This window comes from Eucyclogobius newberryi, unplaced genomic scaffold, assembly GCF_026437365.1.
Source record: "Eucyclogobius newberryi isolate DKJ021-1_F unplaced genomic scaffold, fEucNew1.0.hap1 SCAF_14, whole genome shotgun sequence".
Taxonomy (NCBI): Eukaryota; Metazoa; Chordata; class Actinopteri; order Gobiiformes; family Gobiidae; genus Eucyclogobius; species Eucyclogobius newberryi.
In genome coordinates this window covers 27,186,314-27,208,933 of record NW_027315768.1, presented here as the reverse complement: position 1 = coordinate 27,208,933, position 22,620 = coordinate 27,186,314, and the positions used below count along the sequence as shown (strand labels likewise).

General features: G+C 38.8%; 1 protein-coding gene across 6 annotated transcripts in view; it reads right to left on the bottom strand.

The window, feature by feature from the left end:
* stxbp5l (syntaxin binding protein 5L) overlaps positions 1-22,620 on the bottom strand; it is a 209,402-nt gene that overhangs the window by 145,957 nt on the left and 40,825 nt on the right. For all 6 annotated transcript variants that reach the window (XM_072445162.1, XM_072445164.1, XM_072445166.1 and 3 more), the window contains exon 2: positions 22,191-22,288. In XM_072445162.1, the coding sequence (XP_072301263.1) occupies positions 22,191-22,288 (98 nt within the window). The remainder of the gene's footprint in view (positions 1-22,190; positions 22,289-22,620) is intronic.

The following is a 22,620-nucleotide window of genomic DNA, read 5'->3' as shown; positions in this document are numbered from 1 at the left end:
ATCTTTGGCTTCTCTACCCACCTCAGTCAAAAAGGGACACCATTAAGTCAGTTTTACCGAAAGTGGAAAATAAGCTCCACTTTTCCAGTTAGGGAGCTTGCGAGGCTCAAATTAAACACTGGCCTATGTGGTGCCACAAATTCTGAGCCGTCGAAAATACTTCTCAGAGAAAAAAAAAAGAGATGAACCAAACCACAATAATTGGCTTTGAGATTGCATCAGTCTGGAGGCTGTTTGATCTACGTAATCTGCTCCAGTTTGTTCTGTCCTCAGGAAATCCATAGTTTGACTAATTCCAGCATGCTAATGAAGAAGAAGGGCTAAGCTAGTAAGACAAAAGTTTGCATTCACGTGACAGTCCTATTTCCCATTAGGTAGAGTACATTTGATCTGGAGACAGGTCAAAATTGTATGGTTATCAGATTGAAGATTTCTTGACTTGTTTTATTGTTCGCATCTCTGTAATTACTGGACCTATAAACATGAAACAAGAAACTGTCAAAAAGTGTTTAAATAAACAAGCGATATTATTTTTCACATCAGGAAGTGGTGCCACTTTTAAACTCCAAGGATGAATGGGTTGTCAGTTGAGAGGTCTTTGGGGCTTAAGATTAGTATTTCTATTAAATAATGATAAGGTTTGGATATTTCTTCGAAAACAACAAATACTACGTATAATAATACTATGTGAACTGCAACCTATACAATAGTAATTTAATTGTAAATTACAGTGAGTTCCTTGAAGTAAAAGTGGGATTGTGCCAGACTAGCAAAAAAAAAAGTTTTGTAAGATTTTAAAATTGTGTATTTCTACTGTCATATAACTTGGATGTGGATGGAATTGGTAGGTGCCTCAGACTGGAAACTATTGACGAATTTGTACAGAAAAATCATATTGTATTGAGTTTTGTCAAGTCTTTGTGGCCATTGCTCGTCCAACATGAATTAATTCAAGTAGACAATAAAGGCTCTTGGGGATAAATCTTGTTTTCTGAACTGAACGTAACTAATCTAATATAGTTATTGGACATGGAGTTCTGTCATTGTGACGGCCCCTAGCCGTCCTAGTCAGGGCGGGCTTTGCAATCAGGGCTGTAGTGGGCTGTCCCGGATGTCCTTCTCCTCTCTCCAGTACACCAGACCAGACCCGGTGAGTACATGTTCTGTTCGGCTTGTAACAGTCATAATAACCAATAACCAGTTGAATCCATAAAATCCATAAAACAATCTGGTAACTTTTTGGAGCCACTGAAAAGTATGGACATATTTAAATACTTTGGGATATGAGTCACCATAAATATCCAGATTTATTTTTAGCTTGAGCTGCTCCTCTGACTGTCTCTCACTGTACCATGCTAACAATCGTCATCTATTCTTATCTAACCTCAGCTTCACACACATGTGAACGAAGAAAGGAACCACCCAACTTTGGGCCAGATGCAGGCTTGTGACAAAAATCCGAGCAACAAAAGCCTTCTTTGTGCTGGAGACAGCAGGTGTCTAGACAATGTGGTCAGATCTGAGGATGACTCTTTCCTTCGGGCCCAAGCGACGAGGTGAAAAATCAAATTAATGAGCGAGGCAGCTGGCACAGTTGCAACCCTTTGGCTAAAGCCTGTTTTTGTGGTGATAGACAGGCCGAGTTAATAAGATATGATGTGGTAGAGTGCGCTCTCTCACCTCCTGATAGAGCTGTGGTGGGCACAGCTTGTTTCTTGTTGGTGCTTATGGAGGACACACGGATTCACATCAACACCTGTTTTGTAAAATTCAGCAGCTCGTGGAAATGTAGATCAAATTAAGCAAAAAACGAAAACAACATGGATGCTAAAAAATAGTAAAGTTCTTTGTTTTTTATGTATATTGTGCTTCTGAATGATAAAATGAAGAAAGGAATAGATACAAAGCCAACACACCTAGGGCAATTGTAGGCCTATATGCATAAAACTCCCAAAAAATCCCCAAAATGTCAATAAAAACCATGTTGCAAGAAAAACTACTGAAAGTAACAGCAACCAACAACAAACCAATTTTAACCATGTTAGGCCTGATTCTTTTAACATTTTCCCGTTTAAAAATGTTAGTGAAAGGTGCACTATGTAACTTTTAAAGGGGGTAGTTCCCAACAACTGTGAATGGAATCGCCTCTTCACAGATTTGACCTCTTACGTACCCTGCACCTGTTTGTTTCCACGGAAATAGAGAACTAATGACATACTGTGGGACAATCCAAGCACAATAACATCTCCAATAACACAACCAGAAAGTTACAAGTGCGCCTTTACGTCAGATAACACATACGACGATTACTATGCAAGCATTTGAGAACGTAATGTTTGATTAGGTATTGTTCAATCAAGGTTTATTCTAAGCACAACATCTTGAGGAAAATAGCGGTAAAGGATGTAAATACTGTAAATCCAATGACGCCAAATAAACCCCGTAACACAGTGTCATGAAAAATTAATTTAATCCGATTTTCTGATTCTCTCTCTATTTCTGGAAGCATTTGACGGCGCGCACCTGGCTTTCCTCACGAGACAGGTGTGTTTAAGTTTCCATGGTTACGGTATGCACAGAATGTCACTTTGGGAACGGAAGAGGACTAATTACTCTCTTCTGAAGCTGACGGAGGGTAAAGCATCTGCTACAGTGACGACACTCCACTGAGGAATGTAATGTGTTAAAGATTTAAAGAAGCCAATGTGCCTTTTTTCAGGTTGGGTATTTAGTAACACATGTAGATCTTCATTTTACATTTTGTTCAGTGCAAAACGCAAACATTGATCCAAAACTAACAATACAAACGGATCCATTGAATCCTGTTCAGATATGCAGAACTGACAAGCCTCTTCAAAGTGGCATTTCAGAGTAGCAAGAAGTGGATTTTCATTTGCTTGGTTTGTTTTTTTGGTGAAATTGGCTACGTGACATTTTCGCACCCTTCATCTATGACCTGGAGACGTCTTTTTTAAATAATTACAAGTTGGTGCAGTTGGAGAAGTGGGGGAAGAAAAGAGGTTCTGAGCACTCCTAATCTCTGAGAATTACTTTTTTCAGTCAATGCTAAAACTTGCTCATTTCAACCAAAACAGAAAAATGCAAAGAGTGAAGTGCTGCATACACACATCAAGCATTAAACATTATGACTACTGACATTTTAGAGTTTCACAAGGGCTGAATTGTGATCAACAGCATATGCACCTTTGGGAAAGAGGTGTAGTGAGCTAAGAAATGGGGCATAGGATAAAGCAAAATGAAACCGCTGTACACTTTTTCAATTCAAGTTTACCTACTGCATCATTTAAAACAACTCCTGACTGAGATTAATGAGGCACCGCAAACTGTCCAGCATTTCATTTGACTTTAAAACAATGTATCTTGGATGTAAAACTCCCAACAATGGAAATGATAGGTAGATACCTGTAGAATGTACTTTTGGCTTCAGAAAAATAAAATTAAAAAAGCAATAACAGGGAAGAAGATGACATGAACTATCAAGGACTGGACAGAAATAACTTTGGACATTTATAAAATGGAAAGAAAAAACTTTAGCATTTTGAATTTGACAAATTTGCCGGACTTTGGGACGAATGGGACGGGTACAAAAGGGAATTAATGCTGACTTTCTGTGAACTACTCTTTTTGTGTATGTCTTTTCACTCCCTGTGTCTTGTTCTGTTTTTTTTTTTTTTTTTTTAATCCATATATATAAAAACTAGAGCTGGGTTTCGATTCAAATTTCAAGAATCGATTCGATTCCGATTTTTACGTTTCAAAATCGTTTTTTTCCGATTTCTCAGATCCCATCTGATTCGCTCCAATTTTGATCTGATTTCTGATTCGATCCGATTTCGATTCGATCCAGGGGTTAATGTTATTAAAAATTAAAAATGTATTTGACCCGTTTCCTTCATTTCATGACTGTGTAGAGAAGCAACATGTTAAAACTAGTATTATATCAATATTAAACAGCAAATCTTACAAGTATTGGTAGTTACTGATGGAAGACTGATGAAAAGGTTAAGGGTCAATCTACCTTCAAGAAAGAGAATCCAGGAGTCCAGAATTATCTTTCTTGAAGGTAGATTGAAGTTCACTGAGGGAAATGTAGAACAGAATTTTAATTTAAAAAAATAATAATAATTCGGAAAATCGATTATTTCAACCCAGCTCTAATAAAAACAATACAAAAAATAAAACATCAGTTGACCAAAGCGCTTCTCTTTTAATTAATTTAATACATGCCAAAAGCAATCTTATTTTGGAAATCCACATCAACAGGTCAAATTGTGTTGCGGTGCTGACCAATAGGAGGCATGGGTGGGGCATGTGGCATAGAGCTTTTACAGTAACAGTTGCAGAGGCTGATGTGATTCCAAAACGTGTGCTTCATGTTATCCCATGCATCATTTATCAGGATGGTGATCATAATTGTACGTCCTGTTCATGCATTTAAGGTTGATCAAACGCTTCCCCGGCACGCTGTAGGTCCGTCTGCCCGTGCAAGCGCTCGCGGTTTTGCATGCAACATCGGTCGGCATCAGTTAACGATTCAAATTGACTCTTTGTCTTGAAAACCACCCACATCCTTTGCTTTTCAAGCCACTCATTCTTCATGCCACCTTTTGTATTCCTCCAGCCTTACGTAATGCTACTGTTTACACGTGGTCATATCTGAATGCACTGACACACACACACCTCCTCTTCTGCATCACGCCGAGTAAACACAAGTCCTACCGTGTCAAATCGCATCATTCAAAAGGACCAGGCATCTGATCAAATTACAGACTTAAGTATTGCATGTAGCGTGAAATTAAGACGAAAGCCAACGCAGCCACATCCTTATACATGGATTTACATAGTTTCCACTTGAGTATATATTCAAATGAGCTGCTATGGAAGAGAAGGGGGAATACAATGTTACATAAATGCCTGATCAAAAAGATAGCTAACACTGATTAGTATTAAAATTAGTTTCATTAAATGCTCTTTTTACAGATGGTGTTTTGTTGTAAAGAATCATGCATTTATATCAAGGGGAATTATGCAATGCATCGGGGGCGGAATATCTTTATAGAAACTGATCAATTATTAATGACTTTATGCTTTCCTTATTTGGGATTGCACCACTAATTAGTTGTATTGTTATTAAGGCTTTTGCCAAAAAGCTCTCTCAAAGTATTTACAATAGTGGAATCACATCACCAACCTCTTGTTAATGGGCAACCAACTCAACCTACCTTTTTCACTCATGCTTTAAAATAAGCTTCATAAGTAAACTATTTTTTAGCATTTATCACTCTGGTATTATGAGCTAAAATGCTTGAAATTTTATCAGAGTTGGATTGGTTTTACTCACGTTTTGCAAAAGGAACATCATCTCACACTCCGTTGAGGGTATGGTAAAAAAAAAAAAAAAAAAAAAAAAAAAAAAATATATATATATATATATATATATATCTTTAGATGAATGCAAGCCTTTCAGAGATCCACAGCTCTTCCCAAGGTCACCCTTATTCACATGCTATTATTACCATACATTGAAGCTACAGTATATAGTATGCTACAGTATAAACTACCTTTTCCTTCACTAACCTTGGTACTTCCATTATAATGCCCTGACAATTTTCCAAATACGTGAACACATCTCTTACTATTTGCTGCAAAAAGGCAATATATGTAAAGTTATTCATGGAAAACATATCTATATGACGATAAGCATGTTTTTAAGACTGTGCAGAAAGATACGGAAAATTGACTCCGCTTGTTGCTGTGTTTCTACTTCAATATCCTGTGGTGAAAAGCAACACAGTTTACAGTAAATCGTTTTACTTCACTGCCATCGAGAGAAGACAGCTGTACTTTCTACCTTTTGGGTTGAGGGGTTGTCTTTAGCATGTTCATGGTGACATCCACTGTAAAGGTTTTGAGTTCAAGTCCTGGCATACATAAGAAGTCTAGAAACATTGAGAACAATCTGGACAATGTTTAGCTATCAAAATCTACCGTAATAGTACAAATCTTAAACATGGACTTCAATACTTAGGTAGATTTTTATATTTTACTTTTATCTGAGTACATGTTTTGCTCCAGTATCTGTACTTTTACTTGAGTAACTCTTCTAATATCACACTACACACTGTAAAAACGACCGCATTGATCCGTTTTTGTACATAACCACCTGACCTTCTACTTTAAAGACGGGCTAAACACATGTCCACGCTTGTGTGTAGCCGCTATGATGCACAAACCTCTCTGTAAAACGCAACATTTGGCTTGTAGTTTGAAGAGCGGCACAGCTCAGGGCTACAGTCGAGTACATAGAGCTAAAGTCGATGGGATGCGATGAAAGCTATGGTCTAAACATGAGAGCGGTTCAGCGTTGTTTGTTTGTTTTGTTTGTGTGCTGTGCGGGAGAAGAGGAGTAAGCACTGCCTCCTGAGCCAGAGGGCAGTGAATAACACATTTAAACAACACTGCAACTTATACCAGCGCTTAAACCACACACTATTTATACATTATTATTTGGAGTCGCAAACAGGAAACCGAAAACATAACATTGCAAGTCAATTAAATGTTCAGCATAACTTTGGGAAACGTTTTTTTGAGCACAAATACATTTTGATTGCAACATAACGAAATTGCATGAAAAGATACATTCAAACAAAAAAATTTAAAGGTTTTGTAACCGCTTTATACTTGTAGTAATAATATAATAATTGATACCTGGTGTAGTCTGAGAGAATGTAGCCTATATTAAAAAATGTTGCCTATATTTTCTAGTATTTAAATGTTACACTTCAGTGGTATTATTCGAAAGTAGCAGTGCTTTACTTGAGTACATTTGTTTCATTTTGTAATGTTGATCTACTGTGTATACATTTAACTGAATGCACAATTATGATGATACAATGATACCTCATCTGGGTGTGAAATGAACTCTTTATTCTGTGAAAACCATTGCCAAAAGGAGAGTGGAGAAATCCTATTCTTATGTGTTATGCATGAGTATGTGGTCTAATTAAAAGTATCTCATCAGAAACCAGATTCTAATTAGATGACCAGTGACCATCTTTACAATACAAATCATCCAGTGTGTGACTTGCAACACATTAGTGCAGCAGATACACTATTAGCCTCGTTATGAGGCTGTTTTATATTATTGTGAAATATGCAAATCATGCATTTAAATAGATTCTATTAAAAAACCCCAAAACATTAATTATTAAAGCTTGAGTGTTTTTTGGAGCAGAGACAAATGTATTCAAAACAAACTTTAGGCTCTCTTGGGTCTTTCTAAGAATTCTTAAAAATAGGACAAAGTAATGAATATATTTGGACTTAAAGTATATATATTTGGACTGAAACAGACCTTTTTTAAACATCAATGCATCAGTCATGCAACTTCCTCCTTGTATTTTTTAGAAGTTAGCAAGGTGGCACAGTGGCTGAGAGGCTAGCACTCACACTTCACAACGAGAGACTCACAGGTTTGACTCCCGGGTCTTTCTTAGTGGAGTTTTGCGTGCGTCTGGGTGGGTTTCCTCTGGACTCCGGTTCCCCCCCATCAACCCAAAACATGCACCATACTGTAAGTAAGGTCCTGAGTGGCTGAGCTGAAGCTGTGCAGATGGGTCCCAGAGGCTGCCCCAACGATGGATAGGTCAAATGTAGAGAATTTATCAGATTTACTTCATCGTACATTTCTCATCTCTAGAAGTTTGGCATTTGTTTGAAGTTGGCGTACATGGTACACCGCCTCTGGACTTGCTGTATGGTTTATACGCACCGTGCGCTCACGTCAACATTGATAACGCCCAAAGAGTGCCTCATTTTGGTCGTACACCACATAAACGCACTGTTTCACCGTTCTCCCCCTTTGATCCAGATGTAAAGGTGCTAATGGACTCAAAGGTCAGCTACTTTTAATATTCACGGACAGAGAAATGTCTGTATATAGCTCACAACAGGTTCACTATTCAATATGATACAAAAAGACGGCTATACACAAAATGAAACCATGACAAAAGCTTGATAAGGTTAAATTAATTCAAATAGGTCACATGTACATATTCTTGTATAGACCGGGAAACACTGTATGCAATATACCAAGATTATAGGCTGTAGCTTGACCTTTGCTGTTTTTGTTTAACATCTAAAAATGAACAGTGTCTCAACCTTTACTGCTCAAAGGTTACTAAAAGATTGTGGGAGGAAAAGATTATACGAATGTAAGTATTAAAATACTGCATAAAATATCATATAAAAGGAACACGCATATCCTTGTGAATAGGCAAGACAAAGGCTGCCCGGTCATTATGCTGTCATAGACCAAATTTGGCATAGACGCTTTAGGTGCCAATTGCACCAGGCTGCGTAGATGTTTTCCTCACTCTATAGTAGGAAATCAAAAGTCTGAAAAAGAGGGAACGTGGAGAGTTTTTACTGTCCTAAATATTTTTGGATGTCACACCTTAAGACATTAATTTAAAAAGTTATTCTCACTGTGATTGGCCAAAGTTAGTGTGAGCAAATATCAGGCTCAAGGCTCAGTGTGGTAACATCACTGTAGTTGTGTTTTAGTGCTCAGTAAAGTTACAAGCATAAAGTAATTACAGTCAGTTATTGTGACGGCATGCTTGTGTTTACTGTTGGCAAAGATTGATCGTAGGCATGGCGAGAAGAAGGCTACCTCTGTGACCAAGATTCCAAATATCAGACACTGCTTGATATCAATCGTAGCTCATCCTTGGTCAAACAGGGGTGCTAAGTTTATTATTTGTACATGTATCATTCAGAGCTAGATGAGCTACAACACATAAAAACAGCAACGTTGCCAAAGCAATTAGCAATTAAGAACAAAATATTCTCTCCTTTCAGTGGTGAAAAATACTCAAAATGACGGCTAAACAAAAAGTTCAAACCCACTGGCAGCCTGTTTTTCATAGAGCAGCAACTTCTGCTGTGTGTTTTTTCCTGTTTCCATTAGTTTCATGGCATATCTAGTCAAAAGAAACACATTTATTTGATCGAATTGAAAAATCTAGGGCTAAATTCTTGTGAAGAACTGTGTAAAATCCTAGTTTAGATTTTAAGATTCCTTGCTTGAAATGTAAACGATACATTAGTATTACATGGCAGAGCAAAAATCCTAAATGTAGGAAATTGGCACAACTGTATCACAATCAGAATCTGACTGATCCTTAAAGGTGCACTATCCAACTTTACTGATGGAGGGTGATGCATCTGCTTGACTCCATGAAGCTGCTGCTGTTTGCTTAACCTGGAATGTTCCACAGTATGGCATTACACACACTCCTTATTGTGAGCCGAGCCACCTGATAATCTCCAGTGCACTTTCTGTTACAATTTATATGCATAATTTTGATTGGATTATCATTCAACTCTACTTCAAATTTATGGCCAATTTTAAAATAATAACATGTGAGCGAGTGCAATATTGTACACAGTTTTATGACAAACACAGCGTTTACTTTAACAGACAAAAAATACACTATGTTTAATCTCTCTCCTCTCTTTTTGTGTCTCCCTCTCACCCTTTTACTCCAGTTTACAAATAGACAGAGGCGAATCCTATTAGCTGTAATTTAATCACAACAGACTGAGGCGCTGGGTGTGTGTCATTATCTTTCCCTTTTCTGGTTTCCATAGCGACTTCTGACCACAAATTTGAACAAAATCATGCAAATTTGGACATGGACGGCGTGTGCAGCCAAAACAGCGTGAAAATACAGTGATAATATCTGGAAGCTAAAGCGTAGTAGTGTGAGAGCGATGACTGCTTAATTGACGGCTATCAGATCCTATTGTTTCCTGTCAGTGCAAAGCTGTGCCTGTCAACACAGCTGTGTTCAACGTGATTTATAATGGATCGTAACACTAGTCGTTTGTTTGCACTCGTCCCCATGTCTACCCACGCTCCATTGGCCAAATTAGACGCACCAATTGCCCGCTGCTGGACATGGCCTTCTTTTAAAAAAAGAAAAACACCACTGCAGCCCCCCTCTCCCATAGCAACAGGTAGAAAGGCAGTTGCTAGCACCGGCTATTTTATGTCAAAACTAATCCAGGGAAGTGACTTGAGAATGACACACAATTGTAGCTCGAGTCAACTTCAAGTTACTCCACAGCAATGAAACGGCAACAATCTTGAGTAATAACTGGATCCCTAATCCCTTTAGCACATACTACGGCTGTGTCCTCAAAGGCCCTCTTTGTACATTTTGCGTAGGGCACAGCGACATGACGGAAATGGCAGAGATCCAGGTTCCAAAAGAGATTTACTGAGAGAAATTCTACATGTACAACCTCGTTTTAGAGATATTATAGAACTAGGGAAGGATGTTTTCAGTCCAAGTCCAAGGCACTAAAAATGATCATGGGATCCTCTTACAGAGACTAGAGGACTGGGTGGGCATCACTGGCACTGCCCTAAAATTGGTTACGGTCCAATCTGGAAGACAGGAAGTACTTTGTTGAAACTGTGTCTCAGACCACATGCCCCTGACCTGTGGAGTGCCCCAAGGGTCAGTCCTGGGACCCCTTCTGTTCAACCTCTATTGGTTACCACGCTGCCTATCACTATGATGTGTCACAATAATGCAGACGACACTCAGATCTATGTTTCACTGTCGGCAGGTGAATATGGACCAGTGGATTCACTCAGTTCACAACAGATCAGTTTGTGAATGCAGCTGAACTCAGACAAGACTGAAATAATCGTCGTTGGCCCAAAGAAACAAAAAGAAAGTGTTAGCGGTCAAGTTAGAAATCAGGGGGTAATAATGGACTCAGACTTGAACTTTAACCAAGTCAAATCAATGACATGAGCAGCTTTTTCCATCTAAAAAACATTGCCAAAATCAAAAGTATTGTTTAAACCAGACTTGGAGAGACTTATCCATGCGTTTGTCTCCAGTAGATTAGACTGTAACGGCCGCTCACTGGCCTCTCCAAACGAGCTGTAAAACAGCTGCAGTACATCCAGAACGCTGCTGCTCGGGTCCTGACTAGAACCAGCAGGCCATGAAATAGACGGGGGCCCGGGGCCCGTAAGCAGTCAAATCTCCGGCGGGCCCGCGGTTTGAATTAGGAGGGGGCCCGCCGTGCCCCTGTATCTAAATTCCTCAAAAAAAAATCAAGATTTAACTACTCATCGCTTAAGTTTCGTTTTGACAGACATGCCCACTTCGCAGTCTTCTCGCTTCTCATTGGCCGAGCTGGGTCCGTGATCTAATTTTGATGAAAGCGGGCATCTGATTGGCCGCTGCGTTCGTGTCGCGTTCATGTGTCCTCGGACATGCCCGGTCTAATTTTGCGGCAAAAGTGAAGACTGAGTAGCGGACTGAGTAAAGTTGTTTACAACAAAAACTGTATGTCGATGTGGAAGTACCACCCCACCACCCATAAGACATAAAGTTACAGAAGAACAGAAGAAGATAAAAAAAAATGATTGATGAAGACTGAAAGGGACAGGCAGTATATGGACTCTGAGCAGGAGGACTGTGGCTTCTGCTAAATCCCCCATCCCCAACCGCATCCTCAACCGAGTTGTTAGCATCGGGGCAATGTATTTTTATGTTAGTAGTTTATTTTGTAGGCTGTGATTTTATATATTCCACAAGATCTCCTTGTGTCAAATGCTGTAAACAGTATTTATTTTGTATCTAAGAAACATTATTATATTGAATTAAGCAGTATTGAAAGATCATGATCTCTGGTTTATATGATTCAGTATTTGTGCTCTTCATATCAAATAACAGATAAAAGAACTTTAAATTGTTTTACATGCTAATAACAAGGTTTAAAACAACAAATTTATCTTGTTCTTGTGACGCCGCGATGCCGAGCGCTTGTGGTCCCCTGAAATTGCTGGGGAGCCCCTAACTTTTTTTAGGTAGGGGGCCCCCCTGGCCCCTAACTTTGAAAATCTATTTCTGAGCCTGACCAGGAAGTACGATCACATTAGTCCTGTTCTCAGGTCTCTGCACTGGCTCCTGTGGCTCAGAGAATAGACTTTAAAGAAGCTCTGCTTGTGTACAAGTCTCTCCATGGCCTAGCACCAAAGTACATCTTGGATATGTTAGTGCCATATGAACCATCTCGGACTCTGAGGACCTCAGGGACCGGCCTCCTGCTGGTGCCAGAGTCAGGACTAAACATGGACCGGCCTCCTGCTGGTGCCAGAGTCAGGACAAAACATGGGGAATCTGTGTTTCAGTTTTATGCAGCTGAAATCTGGAACATTCTTCCTGAAGATGTGAGACAGGTTCTACTCTGACAATGTTCAAATCTAAGCTAAAAACAGTTTTGTTTAGCTGTGCATATGACTGAAATGAGTTTTCTTTGCACTCTGTTTTTGAAACTGTTTTTGCAAACTGTTTTGTGATTTCTGTCATGTCTTTGTGATTTGAATGCATTTTTTTTTGTGTGAACACTTTGAATTTCTTTGTGTACGAATTGTGCTCTACAAATAAACTTTCCTTGCCTTTACCTATTGGCGTTTCTTGCCTCTGCAGAGCCTCCACAGTCAGTGTTAATGTGCTCCAGATGTTCGGCTGCAATCCCCGTCTGCCTTACTTTGCAATTGCGAGAAAAATCAACTGCAGTGTACTCAGAATTGTTATTAGGATTATCCAATTAAATTGGGTCGTTTGTGATGTGTTTTGCCCAAGGACATAAAGGAAGTATACAATGATAGGGGCAGGATCTAACCACCGACCTTTGAATTAGTAGGCTCTGCCATTGGGCTAAACCACCTTTCAAGATCAATTGTTTAGTTTGGGCAGGTATACTTCTATATATACCCAGACTTTAATTGTGCTGGTTTATCACTTCTAGTGTACCAAAGTGATTGCCAAAGCTCTGCAGTAAATGGTTTCCTTTTGAGACATAAAGTGTTTTGGCTAAGTGATTTCAGCCAAGTGTTCATTTGGACTTTCACACAGACAAATGTTTGTATTTTTCAAATGGCACTTAGCAAGAGATCACAAGCCCCACTTCTACCAGACAATATTAGTGCCTAGTTGCATTTATAATGTGCCAGATTTTAAACTACCCGGCTGCGATAGTCAACAAAACAAGCTAGCATTACTGTTTCATGCCATCGTTATTTGTCTCCAAAACAGTAATATACTGGTATTTACATAAAGAATGGGAAATGGCTGCACTTAGGCAAGTCAGGGCTCACTGCGTGGCAGAGAAATGAGAGCAATTTACATGTCTCTGAACAATCCGCCTTCAACTACTACATATAGTACCTTCAAATTACACTGGGACACAGTATTTTATAAATGTAACAAAGAAATAATGTATATTTCATGTATTATTTATTGGAGCTTGTGGCAGCTACTGTTTAGATAATACATCAGCATTAGTTTTATGGGTTAATATAAATTACTTCCACTAGAAAACACCCCAAATTTACTACAAAAAATAATATATCCACATATTGCACTTGAAGTAAGTATTTTTTTCTAAATATTGGATTCTTACTTATTACATGCCAACTTAAATGACGTATTGAATGTTTATATTTCTTGACTGTATGCTCTTTCACAAAAGCAATTGTTAAACCAGTTTTCACTTGAACCCCTGAGAGCCCTGCACAAGAGTATCAATGTGTATGAACTTTAAGTGGCTTCTAAAATTGGAACTTATGAGCACTCATGCATGAGGCATATTGTTGTTTTTTGCTGTGTATCATTGTAGCCTTAAGCTATGCACAAATTGGGCACCTTTCCCTGTCCCCCTTCGCCCCTGCACTGTCCCTCCATATTGCACCTCTCTCTCTCAGATCTTGAGTGACTCTTATGAGAAGTGACTGTCTATCCGACTTGGGCCAAATCTATTACCTGCATCCTTCATTCTTCCACTGCAGCAGCACCAAACACACACAAACAACACAGCCCCTAAAGCTACACACATAACACTGGTAACCCCACAAGGATTTAGCCAGAAATAGAAACATTACATTACACGCCGCATGCCTTCCCTGTGTTGATGCGTCCCGCTGTACTAAGTCAATCTGAGTGTATATCGGATGGTAATCTCGAGCAACAAAAGGGGGAGGAAGAAGGAGGAGGAGTGTCCTGGGTGCGCGTGCTGCAGCGAGCCTCACTGCCAGCACTGCACCAGCCCAAAGCACACAATGTCACTATGCACCATTCAGAACAGGACTCACAGCAAAGCTCAATGGAGGGGCTATACTATACATCGTCGCTGAGATCCAGATGGCATCACAACATCCACTGTGTAATAGGCTGTGTTCACGTTCACGAATTTAACAATCATTTAAGAAACAGTACAACAACAGTATATGGTTAAAAACAAGGACTGAAGGGACTTTTCTAATACTGTACATATGGCCCCACAGCTCTTTAATCAGAGTGGGACAAAATCCCATTGGAATAAATGTAATTATCTAAAATAAGGGTTGAAATGATTTTTTCTGACACATGTATTATCAGTGATATGTATTATTGGAAGGTGCAGTCTGTTACCATTGTTGGTAAATGATTACATTGCCTGGCCCAAAAAAAAAGAAAAAAGAAAACAGGGGGGAAAAAGGCTCTAACAACTTATTAGACCCCCTTTAGCTCTGATTACAGCAGGCATCACTGTAGAATTGTTTCAATAAGCTTCTGCAAAGTCAAAAGATTTATTTAATTCCAGTGTTTCACATTTTTTTTCACCAAGATCTTGTATTGATGATGTTACCACCGTGCAAAGCCTTCTCCAGCTCAACCAAAAGATTCTCAATAGGGTTCAGATCTGTAGTAGATTAGTTTCTGCTTCTCCTTAGGTGTTTTCTCTGCTTGATGCGTGCCGATGATTTGACCGACAAAAGCTTTTGTCCTGGGGGCAAAATATTTCTCTTGTGCAACATCCCCAAGACCCTGTTAGTTGCCAGAAAGGGATTATTGTCATCATGAGAGACCAGTCGACTTGCAGAAATCAATCTAGCCTGAGCGCTGAGCTGTTTGTTTCAGGTAGTTAGCAGTTGGCTAGTGCTAGTTTACATATTGCGTAGCAATGCTAATAATCGTTAGCCTACTTGCAGACAATTTTAAAGAGCCTAATTTCCAACTGTTCTGGGTGTTATATTTTAGGATCAGACAGACCGGAACACAAAGTCTGTGCTTTTGAAAGCTTTGAGGGCGTGGCCGATGCAAAGGGTGTTTTTTGTTGGACAGAACCTGAGGTATATATTCATCATAGTTTTACATCAGTCAAATAAGCAACATTCCAATGAAAATACAGAGGCAATATTTTGTAAATTTTCATTATAATCATGTTCACTACTTTTTAGAAAAAAATATAGTCTTAACCTTTCATATGCAATCAGTTACTAAGTTACCAGAGCTATTTCTTATCATCCTCAATAGAAATAATCCATGGTCTGAGGTAAATAATGTGTGAAGAAAGCCCAAATTGATATTTTTAAATTAATGAGAGTTGGGGGATTAAATACATTTTCTTTTTCTGACGATTTTTTTGGCAAATGTGAAAATAACCTTGCACATTACATGCATCCTTTTTGTTCCTGTTTCACTAGTGGAAGGACAAATGTGTACAAAGCAGTGATCAAAGTGAATGGTTGCCTAGGACACAAAACATGTTTGGAGTTCTTTCATACTTTTCATGAAAATAAGTGGGTGACTGGTAGTGTAACTTTATGAGTGATTCACTGTTTTTGAAAGAAATAACCAAACTTATGATCACTACAATACCAATAATATTCAACTCTGGCTCCACAAACTTCTTGTCTTTGGTGTTGTCTTTCCACAGCTAGTCTGGGGGGGGAAAAACTTTGATTTATTTATGCAGACAGAGAAAACTATCAACCATGTGCCAGTTTTTGTTTCATGTTCAGAGATATGAACCATAAACTATAGGTCAGCGAATCTGCCATCCTGACCTGCCCTTTTACGTGTTCACACTTGTGTTCAACCACTTTGACCCTTGTTTACTCCTGGTTTAGTGCTGATGTAGACTTAGTTTAGTCTTGATTCATCATCAGTCATAGTCTAAGCAAGTTTAGTCACAATTGAATTATGTGTGAATGCAGCCTATGTTGATTCAAAGCAAATATTTTCAGATTAAACTTTATGATTACCATAAAGAGGTAAAAGAAAGGTGATGACATCATGCTAATACATAATATAATTGAAGTCAACATTTAATTGATTTGGTAGAATAACAGATCGTATCACTAATGTAATATCAGAGAGTATGACATCATTGCAGAATCTGGAAACAACAAATGAAAGGATGACCTAATGTTAAAGCCCGGGACAATAGCAGCTCTCCATGTATTATGCTAATGATGTAATATACAGTATGGCTTTGAAACGGTGGGTGAGAGGGCAAATGGGACTTGAAACATAACACCCAGAGGCTTCAATTTAATAATGCACAAAACAATGTAGACAGGCAGACACATGGTTAACTCTTTGTATCTTCCTGAAATGCAAAGCGGGTCTTATAACTCTACAAAATATGGTCCCTTTTCAAATTTTACAAACAAATATACAGGGTAAAATACAGAACAGAGAACACATAACCTATCTCACATTAAATTTTGTTATTTAGCCAACAACCAGAACCAGAACTTATTGGCTGTGTATTCTTTTAGCCAACTTCTGATATTTTCTATTCGCAAGTCTAACATTTGAAATGACTGATACAACACAACAGGATTTTGTATACATTAAAACATTCAGCCCATGCAGAAATGTTAATTTATTCTGCATAAAGCCCATAATGAATAAGAACATGGCAGCCACTTTATGCAAATGCACACCCACCTGACGAGGAGGTATTGTTTTCAGTCGATTGCAAGGACTGTTTACCTCGCTTGAACAAAACTGAGAAAACATCAGTATAAAAACATGTCTTCAGCTTGTTTATTACTGCATTTACCGAATAATTATCATTTCATGCATTCAAGAAGACTTCAAGGATCATACCAAAATCATTTATATTACCGTAACCTTGCACTGACTTATAAGCATTGACCAATGTTGTTAGTGGCATAAACACAACAATACAATTAATATATTGAATAGGCTAAAATAATTCATATTAATCTTGATTTGAGCAGTTTGACATGTGGTAAGTTGAGAAGCCTGGGATAGATTTTCAAACAGTGAATGAACAAATAGGCATTCAAACAGTTGCCTGGGTTCAAGTGTTTCTCATTCTCAGTTTATGGACAGGCCTCAGAATTCAAGCCTCCAGAATTCCACTGGCAAAATTGCAAATGGGTCAAACTAATATGTGACTGGTTAGGTAAGAGCGTCTCGGAAAAACAGCAGCTCTTTTAGTCTAGACAAGAATATTGCATGATCATAAGTCAATAGCAAAGTTACAGCCATGACATGACATCAAATTAATACAGATGCATGCAACATACTTGTTTGTCAGAGCACTAGTTAATCAAAGTATGGAACAACCTTTAGAGAGCCTTTTTAATCTCAAATGTAATGAAAGAAGTGGATCTATAAAGTTTTATTGTTAACTCTCAATTTAATCAATGTATGTATGTGCATTGGGTTTGGTGAAAGGGAGATAAATGTATTAGGGATGATGAACTGCTCTTAGAATATAGCCTCCAACAGTGAAGAGGAGAATGACATTAAACGCCCTGTGATTTATGAACAAAAGAGCCTGGGACTGTGGAGCCAGGCACCCATAGAAATATAGGTCAGTATAGCCTACGTGAAATATACGGCTAAAACATAAAAGCTAGCCTCAACATTATTAGCTATTTGTGCTGCTAATTCATTGTTTCTGATTTGCAATTTAAATGTAGGACATATGTTGCTTTTATGTTACTTACTGAAAATGTGGTCAAAGATTGTTCTATATCAGACAACATCAACAAAGACAAAACTCTTCTTGGTAAAATGATGACAAAGAAATATTATAAATAAATATATTTCTTCACCAAATTAAAAAGGCTTCATAGCAACATATGAGTTCAATCTGTGAGTTCAATCTGATCAAAAATGGGTCATGATTCATAATACCGTTATGTTGAACTTACAGTATACAATATGGGTAAAAAATAATTACTTATTAATTAAAAGCAGCTCTGAAAGTAGCTTCAAAGACCATCACCCCATCAGCAGAACTCCACTGGGGGCAAACTGACAGCTGATTGGACTTTCAGTCGAGGATATTTTGCTTTTGTAGTATAGTAGGGTTAAAAGAGCGATTCTTAAAGGTAAAAATATATATATAATTAAACTTTGCTGTGTAGGAAGTCAAAGAGTGCCATTCCAGTCTTTCACGGTTTATTTAGGGCTGTCATTTCAAATCATCAATGATCAGTGATGATGATTAATCCACTGTCAGTAAAACCATGTTGTTTGGTGCAGAGTTCAGACTTAAGAGGAAGAAATTAATATTAAAAGACATTGTATGTGTTTTTAAATAAATACATAGTAATCAAAAATAGAGAGTTTTTTGTCATATCGCCCTGCCGTATTTCCCTTTTCATTTCGCAACCTGCCATTCAAATCCTCCATCTTCATCTCTCCACATATGCCCTGTTCAGAGGCAATATTGAGCCATAAATGGATGTTGACACATGCAGTGAGCAAACAAACCCTTGCATTGATTTCCATTGGCCTTCCTGAAACACATTCGCCCATATCCAGTAACACCAGAGCATGGCGCCAAACGGGGAGTCGAAAAAGCCACTTCCACAAAGAAGGAAAGCCAGAATCCACATATAAATCAGTAAATCAATAGAATCAATGCACTGGTTAAATCAAACACCTTTGGGATCGATCAGATTTCTGAACGTGTCAGTGTGTATATATATATATGTAAGAAGCAAATCAAGAGAATAAATGGCAAACCCAGACATTTACAAATGATTCAAACTTAATAAGCCGCAGAGTTAAATCCAAATTCAAAAATCAAGAGCTCACTTGAGACAACTTGAGAAGCTGTAGAGATCTGGGCGATAAAGAAGTTGCTTTTCCGTTGTCAAAAATATGATCGGGTAACACAGCTGTAAACGAGACGGAAACACAGGAGAAATAGTGCGAAGGATGAAGACAAAGAGCGTCCATGACTGGAGATGACAGGACCATGTTCAAAGGAAAGTAACATGTTAAAAAAAAAACACAAACGCAGAACAGAGGAGGGAGGGAAAGGATGAAAACAAGTAGCGCAATGGGAAAAAGAAAGAGGTGCTGCTTGATTAAAGGCAATAGAGGGCGAGGCGAAGCGAGAAACAGCATAATAAAGCGAGAGAGAGAGCGAGAGAACGAGAGATTAAGAAATAGGAAGAGAGAGGAGAGGAAGAGAAAATGAAAGAGTGAACAGAATGAGAGAGAGTGAGGCAGAGAGTGAAAGAAAAGGGGAGTGAGAGGAGAGAGAAGAACTGATGAGGGAAACAAGGATGGAAGAAAAAGAGAAAGAGGTGTAGAGAAGATGCCACAAGGGAGCAGAGGGAGGTGTGTGCCGCATGTCAATACGAGCGGCAAGTCACTCATGGCTTTCAATCCAGGCACAAGTCCACAGAGAGATGTACAGTCGCTTTTATGTTGCTCATTAGAAACTCTATTATTAAGTATAATCAACAACATGTAGCTCAAATCAACAAATGTGACGCCAAAAGTTGAAAATCTAAAGTATCAATCAAACTTCGAGTAAAAATATTTAACTTTTCTTAAATGAACTCAAAATTAAAATGATATAGCAATTTTGGTTTTATATTTATCATAAACACACCTGATGAGCCAACTACAGGGCTAACTTTTAACACATTATTCATTTCACAAAGCCATTGAGCACAGTACTTGCCCATGTCCATTCGGGATATAATAAATGTTTGTTCACACAACGCGTCACGATATATAGAATTGCTAATGCATTGTTTTGTTGCAGCAAACAAGCTAAAACAGAGGGAACTACAAAGACCAGTGGTTCTCAAACATTTCACATCGAGCACCACCTAGGAAAGCATTTGGCTTTCCGACCAGATCTTTACTATGTTTAAAAGGATTATTACAGGAGTAAACTGGGCCAAAACTGGTCTAATATTGGACCATATCATTGCTACAGTAGTTCTATGCAAGAAACTATCCACACTAAATCAAGCCATTATTAGAATTGTAAATTGTAGAGGACCGTGCGTACCACCAGAGACACTGACACAGACCATTATCCAATGCTCCATTTCAGTGCAGAAAACATGACGGAATAAATTGTTATTTTGCACTTTTATATTCTAAGTGTTTGGAATATGACAGTAATTATTCGTACCAAAGGCTTGTCAAGGTATTTTAAAAGGAACAAGTTGCATTTTTACTGTATCTATGCTGTAAGCTAAGCCAAAATGACACACAAGTTCCTGCAACAATGTGCAAATGCAGGTTTCAGGGACACATCCAGATTTCCTCTGCTTTTCAAGGGACACAGCTCAGAAGTATTCAATGACAAACGTCTCAAAGCCACTCAGAAACCACTCTGCGCTCACGGAAACATCAATACTTGTTTGCAGCGCAGGATGCCACGGCCTGGAGGGATTCTCTGGGAAAAGTACGAGGTAGAATTTATGAGGGTGTAATCTCTTACCGGGGTCGTGCTCTTTTGAACTTTGAACCCAAGCGTCGCCGCGTTGACCGAGTGACCCGTGCGGGACGGACAGCCCGGAGGCTCGAACGTGAACGCTCAACCAGAGGACCTGACAGCGCTGCGAGATGAACAGGAGTCAGAGGAGGAAAGAGAAAGAGCGGAGGAAGGAGAGATGAGGAAAGAGGAGAGACGAGGAGCAGAGAAAGAGGGATGAGGATGAGAGCTGAGGAAAGAAAAGTCAAAAGGAGAGATACGGATAGAAAAGGAGAGCGGAGAGATGAGGAAAGAGGAGGGACGAGGAGCAGAGATGAGGAAAGAGAAGAAGAGAGGATGAGGAGAAAGGAAACACGATGAAAGAGAAAGAGGGATGAGGATGAGAGATGAGGAAAGAAAAGTCAAAAGGAGAGATACGGATAGAAAAAGAGATGAGAGAGGAGAGATGAGGAAAGAGGAGAGAGGAGGAGAAAGGAGAGATGAGGAAAGAGGAAAGAGAGATGAGGAGAGAGGAGGAGAAAGGAGAGATGAGGAAAGAGAAGGAGGGAGGACAGATAAGGAGAGAGGAGGAGAATGGAGAGATTATGAAAGAGAAGGAGACGAGGAAGAGAAAAGTGAGATGGCAAAAGTGGAGGAGAGAGGAGGGAAAAGCACAGATGAGGAAAGAAAAGGAGTGAGGAGGAGGAGGAGAACTAGATGAGGAGGAGAGAAATGGAAGGGCACAGGGTGCACTGATGTAATGTTTACTTTCTTCCGTTTAGAGATTGCAAAGAAAAAATGTCGGACATGTTTTGAGTTTCTGTGCAGTTTATTGTGTTATTTTGAAATTAAATTGAAGTAATTGAATCATTGGCGGTGCCTTTCTGCTACTGGTCTGTGGGTTGTAGCACTTGCATTCAGAAGTGCAGTGCCTGGTTATCAATCACCTGTAACTTGAATTATTATAAAACAACTTAAAGAACATTAAGCAACAAACTGTGCAGAAACACTAAAAACAGCAAATGCATAAAATAGGGGAATTCAATTTAATTTAAAACATTAAACACCATTCTACCCTGGTGGTTCTTTATCTATTAAACTGGGGTTTCTGCAGTTTTGTTCTGTATTCAAGTATATTTATTGCACCTTATTTTATGCGTGTTTTTTAAAGTTATGTTATTATTCATTGTTTAATAATGCACCACATCGCCAAAGCGAGTTCCTATAGTCTGTGAATTGTGCTCACTGACATTGGCAATAAAACTTTTCTGATGATTCCTTTCACACATTATTTATTTAGAGACAGAATAGATGTCCTGCTCTTCCACACTCGCGCTGCCTTTATGCTGCTGAAAAAAAGTATGGATTGCTATTAATATTTGATAAAATATGCAATCATAATAAGGCCTTTGATAGATTTGCAATGTATGATTTTAGTCCCAGCAGGGATTTTACTCACATAATGACTTCATCCTTTGTCGTTCCTCTGACGGCTCATGTTGTTTTTTTATGAGCATAAATTGGTGATGTTATTGCGTGAAATCGATTCCCTTACACCATTGCTACATTAAAGGAGACATAACAGGGCTGAAGGATACATTCGCACTCCTCCCGATCTGGAGCCGATGGCCAGGATCTTCTGCACAGGGTCGAAGGCCAGAGCCGTGGGCTGATATGGGAAGCCATGACGCACCGTCTGCAAAACACACGCAAAGAAGAGTCTTTTAAGTGCTGGCGTTTCTGATAAAACATAATTAAATGAACAAAACCACAAACAGATAGCTTGATTCAGCCGTCAGTCATCACAAGAGCAACTCCATTCCAACAAGTTACAGTCTACACTGCACAGACATCATTTTTCCTTTTGACTTCTCAGTTTAGAAGTCACTCATTTCATTTGGTTGCATCTTGTTTTAGCCTGATTCTCTCCCAGACATAACTTGTTTTTCTTTTTATGAATTCATACAACGCGCTGGAAACGTATATATATATTTTATTAATTGCGGAAGTCCAGATACTTGTAGGCAG